At 50.6% G+C, this 5,540-nt stretch overlaps 1 protein-coding gene and 1 pseudogene across 1 annotated transcript; both read left to right on the top strand.

The window, feature by feature from the left end:
• Nucleotides 1-472: 472 nt before the first annotated feature.
• Nucleotides 473-653, top strand: LOC135372937 (U2 spliceosomal RNA; annotated as a pseudogene).
• Nucleotides 654-2,801: 2,148 nt separating this feature from the next.
• On the top strand, nucleotides 2,802-3,761 carry LOC135372838 (uncharacterized). The gene has a single exon (XM_064606297.1). It carries the CDS (start codon nucleotides 2,802-2,804, stop codon nucleotides 3,759-3,761), a length of 960 nt encoding a protein of 319 aa, XP_064462367.1.
• Nucleotides 3,762-5,540: the final 1,779 nt, after the last annotated feature.

The following is a 5,540-nucleotide window of genomic DNA, read 5'->3' on the forward strand; positions in this document are numbered from 1 at the left end:
ATGCTAGCACGCTAGAACCAACTATCGCGCAGGCATGCGCAAGTCGCGTGCGGCATTGCTCTTATGTACGTCACGCGAGAGGTCGCTGCGGTCTTTACTCAGGACCAACTTCGGCATAGAAAAAACTGGATTATAAATTGTGCGATACGATTTCTTCTGAAATATTTTGCACGGTTGTTGTCAGAAGTATTAGAAATCATAATGCGGTGTTTCCCAGACCTATGTTTTCGACTGGACTGTCACTTTAAAGAAGATGAAGCCGCTCGCCGTGAGTGAAATCATCGCTGCGTTGTGTGACAATATACGTCCACCTCGTAACTGGGAAAGAAGGGCCTTAAATACCTTTTAATGCTTCCCATGACCTCTGCACCTTGCAGCAATTACCGCTAAGAATTGTCTTTACTTGTATTACTAGAATTTATTATTAATATTAATTCTACATTATTATTATCTATTACTATTGCTCTAAGAAATATCTTTAGCATTATTAAATACTCTGTTCTGATCAGCTTAATATCTTATACGAGATATCTTATCTTTCGACTCGCGATATTAATCTTATTTTCGGCCCGAGACAGTGTGTCTGAAGCTCGCCTCGGCACTGTCAAGGGTTGCCCCGGTATTGCACTACCTCCAGGTGCAGCCGACCCGTCTCAAATAAAAGAAAATAATTCGGAAACTGCACCAATAAGCAGCGAAGCGAAAGGGAGCCCAAACTGGCGACGTGCCATGCGCGGACGTAGAAGGCGAGACTGCGACAGAAGCGAAAGGGGGAGACATGCAGTCTATATCCCTTCTCGGTCTTTTGGAGGATACAAGGGAGAAAGAAACACGAGTTCCGTCCACTAACGTGCGCATTTCATGCAGTCCGACTATCATTCTAGTGCTTCTTACACGCACCACATCATGTCGAATTTGGCGACGTGAGACACGCGAAGGCAGGTACCGCGACCGTGACCAGAGAGAGAGATGGACGTGCAATATCTTCGCTTCTCGGCCTTTTGGCTAAGATCGGAATACAAAGCTGTACAAGCAAAAGCAAAGTACAAGAGATGTTGACAAGAGCTGCGAATCACTCGGATGGCAGCCCGTAGTCCTGGAGACAGCGTTCAGCAGCGACATCCGCAATGCTCTGGTGGCTGCCTGACGGTATGGTTTCCTGTTCCGGACGACTTCACCTGCCCCGAGGATGACTGCTCTACTGCCTTTCGCACAGGAGTATAGACGTCTCAGCGGCGCTCCTTGGAACGGCACCTGGAGCTAGCCCACAAGGCAAGTATTACGAGCACGGTATACCGGTGCCGCATATGCAACCGCACGTTGGGGCCGAGGCCACTCTACCACCAGTGCCTTCAAGATCACGACGCTCCTAATGAGGCCTCACGACAGTTCCCGCACTTGTGTACAACGTGTGACCGCTCATTCCCCTCAAGGAAAGGACTCTCGAATCATATGCTCTGGCACCAAAAGGAAGAGGAGAAAGGCGGACGAGCAACAACAACAAGAACATGTGAGTCAGCTGGCAATGCTCAACCCCCACAGGGGAGCAACGCCCCTTTCCGTCATGACCCACGCAGTCCAGTCAGCCCAGCTGCCGCCCGTCAGAGCATGACTGTATTTTCAACTACCGATAGGTCTTCTTCAGGTCATGAACTGATATATTCGCAAGGAGCTGTTCCAACATCGTCGTGCCTTGACCATACGTCACCGCAAGAAGATGCAACGTGCCCCACGGGAAATAGACTGAGGACACCGGAAAGCGCCGCCGTGTTTTCCGCCCCGTCGTCATGCATTCCGCCGTCATCCGGCGCGGGTGCGGAGTACCAGGAGCCTGCTCTATCCCGAGAGCAAGTAGGCCTACCTGACCATATGGGGGGCATGACCCGGAGAGAACACCAGCGAGCGCGGAACGGGCTCAAACCGGTTCGGCGAACGTGGACGGCGATCCAGTGGAGCCCGCCGAGACCATAAACGGCGCACTTCAGGCGAACCCATTCAGTTCCCTGGCCCCTACGCTGACTGAGGAACCAAGGCCTGTGCTGACTCCACGTGACAACGTAGCAGCGTACGAGATACGCAACAGCCAAGATGGAATGCTGCCTTCGCACATCGTGACGACCCTAGTGATCGGCAACGATGACAACGATCTACCAGAAGAACAATCAACCACGGAAGTAGAGGGCCTTACCACGGGGACAAATAATCATGGTGAAGGTACAGGCCCTTTACAGCTCCTGCGGGACCTGGCAGCTGAGGTCCGCCAAATTATGAACGGAGTACGAACAGAAGAATCGTGGGAGAGGTTTGAACGCCTCCTTGAAGATGCGACTGCGTCTGTGGCAGAATATGTAAAATTACCACCTCTGCGGGAAGCAGATGAAGGAACCAGCAGGACCATTAACCCGGAGGACCCGAAGGCAATTCAACGCTTATACAGAAGGAACCGCCGGCAGGCGGTGCGTCTAATCGTACAGGGAGCACATACGCGTTACTCCATCGAAGCAGCCGAGGTGGAACGACACTTTTCAGGAGTATGGAGCGCGAGCTCTACGCCGGACCTTGCGGCCTGCCGACGGCCTAGGGCTGAAAAGCAAGTAGACCTCAGCCCGTTCTCGCCGGAAGAGGTGCCTAGGAAAGCTGCACGTTGTGAGAACACTGCGCCGGGCTCCGATCGTCTTACATACCGTCATTGACTCGCAGCCGACCCGCAGTGCACATTTCTCGCTGCAGTATTCCATCTGTGTATGATGTGGAATGCCACATCATACACAGATGGATACATGCTGTGTATGCCAGTTGGGATGCATGCAGCCATCTTCAACGTCAATGGAAACGCCATTCCTCCGCTGAGGGACTTTGAAAAAATTGCGTACCTCGGTAAGCCGGTGGGGTTTTCGCTGCTCAACGGCGATTCAGAAGTGCACAACACGATATACCTAGTGCAAAAGCTGCTGTCCTCGATGCTGGCTCCATGGCAGCGACTGGATGCCATACGAACATTTTTGTACCCAGCATTAAATTTTGCCATGAGAACAGGCATCATCGCCAAGACGCAGTGGGAAAAACTCGACGCGCTGCTACGACCACTCATTAAGCGCACTCTATACCTCCCTAAAAATGCATCAAATGAATACATTTATGGCAGCGCAAAGAAAGGAGCGTGTGGAGTCCCCATCGCTGCTGAGCTCAGCGATATCTGCCATGTTGACAATGCATATAAGTTACTAACTTCGAGGGATGAGGGATTGTCCCGACTGTCGATGGAAGATCTCATTGACATTGTGGGGGATCACTTACGGCGCCCAGTGAATACAGCCGACGCCGAGGCATACCTGAATGGGGACACCGAGGGAGACTTAAGAGCAGTATCCACCCAGCTACGGAGTGTCTGGACGGAGGCGAGAAAAGCGTCCAGACGGCTGAACATCACCTGGACCTTGGTGGAGAGCGACCCATGCATAGGCCGGCGGAGTACTACTATTACGCCTCGAACGCGTACAAAACTACTAGCTAGCATACGGGCCCAGCTCAACTCTGAGAGGGATTGCCGCCTGCAGTCCCTACCAAGCCAGGGAAAGGTGATGACCTGCATTGCAGCAGACCGGGCGAGTAGCCACTTCATCAGGACTGGTGCTTACACGCGCTTTGCGCACTGGCGGTTTGTACATCGGGCGAGGTTGAATTTACTCACGGTGAATGGAGCCAGGCAGTGGGCCCCAGCCAACGATAACAGATGCAGGCGCGGCAACCATCCTGCATAGACGTTGCCACATGTCGTGAACCATTGCATGGTGCACAGCAGGGCCATGACAAAGAGGCACAACAGAGTTGTAGACAGACTAAAGAAGGCTGCTCTGACCTGGTTCACTATAATAGAGGAAAATCAAGACACCGGAGGGCTTGGTCTGAGTCCTGACTTGATCCTGGCAAGAGGGGAGGAAGCCATCATCCTGGATGTAACCTGCCCTATCGAGAATCAGCCCGAGGTCTTGCCAGGCCTTGACTACCTCCAGGTGCAGCCCACCCGTCTCAAATCAAAAAAAAAATAATTCGGAAACTGCACCAATAAGCAGCGAAGCGAAAGGGAGACGTGCAGTCTATATCTCTTCTCGGTCTGCAAGACGGATACAAGGGATAAAGAAACACGAGTTCCGTCCACTAACATGCGCATTTCATGCAGTCCGATGATCATTCTAGTGCTTCTTACGCGCACCACATCATGTCGAATTTGCCGACGTGACACCCCCGGAGGCAGATGCCGCGACTGCGACGGAAGTGAAAGATGGGCGTGGAATATTTATCGCTTCTCGGCCTCTTGGCTAAGATCAAAGCGTGATAGAGGTGACACCAGTACTGCCGGTGTGTACCGCCCTTTTCAGGGCGATTGCGGTGCCACCCTTGAGGTTTGCACAGAGAATTTTACCTGCCAGGCGTGGAGAATGAGGTGTAATGTTGCTCACGGCAAGCCTCCCGTAGACGCTGTAACACTATTCTCAAGGTGCAAGCAAAAAATCAAATGGGCCCCACGAAGAGAACAAAAAGGACTTAAAGTGACAGTCCGGTCGAAAACATAGGTCTGGGAAACATCACCTTGTGATTTCTAATACTCCTCACAACAACTGTGCAAAATATTTCAGAAGAAATTGTATCGCACGATTTATAATCGATTTTTTTCTATGCCGCAGTTGGTCCTCAGTAAAGGCCGCAGCGAGCTCTCGCGTGACGTGCATAAGAGCAATGCCGCACGTGACTTGCGGAAGCCCGTTTGCGCGATAGTTGATTGTTGCGTGCTAGCATTTGTCCATTATGATGTTTTTGAGTAGTAATCACGCGTTGTGTAGACTAAAATGCACAGTAGCGTCAATGTAAAGACAGGTATCACGACGCAGCCTTCTGTTCAGTACACTCATACACAAAAACACCTCTCTGCATTCCCAGCAACGGCGCAGTCCTCCGCTCCACTTTGTCCATTGGGGACGTCATGCTCACGTGACGGCTGACGTACATAGAGGATCCTTGGGGCAAGGAGTATGCGAGGGAGAAAAACGAAACCGGATGTCTTCAGAGGAGTATTTTTTTATTCGATATCTCGAAAACCACGCCATTTTCTGAGCTGAAACTTTCGACACAGCATCTAAGCCTCCGTGGCAGTTGGCAAAAATCAACTTCCGGTTTTCCCGGACTGTCCCTTTAAACGCTCTGAATTTGGAAACAAATGGATGGCACCTGCTGCACTGTTTGAGTTGCACGAAAATCGAATTATTATGAAACTCCAACTACAAAAATCTAACCCCCTCGTGTCCTTTTCCCCCTACATTTCTTTTTAAATTTTTGCTCAATTACTCACGTATCTTTTACCCTGAATGCTAATGTTGTTCGGGTTTGGACATGAGAGTGGTGTTATTGCTGCTGTCCAGTTTACAGACATTATTTTATTACGTGGTTTTTAACTCTTAACTAGTTATATTGAGTCCCTTTTAACCTCCCCTTTATTTCTACCATTCTCATCTTCATACCATAAATTTTATCTTAACTGAGCC

The sequence above is a fragment of the Ornithodoros turicata genome, unplaced genomic scaffold (assembly GCF_037126465.1).
Source record: "Ornithodoros turicata isolate Travis unplaced genomic scaffold, ASM3712646v1 Chromosome17, whole genome shotgun sequence".
Taxonomy (NCBI): domain Eukaryota; kingdom Metazoa; phylum Arthropoda; class Arachnida; order Ixodida; family Argasidae; genus Ornithodoros; species Ornithodoros turicata.

What these genes read in the sequence shown, in the direction of transcription:
- LOC135372838 (XM_064606297.1), top strand. Translation starts at nt 2,802, where the DNA reads ATGCATGCAGCCATCTTCAACGTCAATGGAAACGCCATTCCTCCGCTG.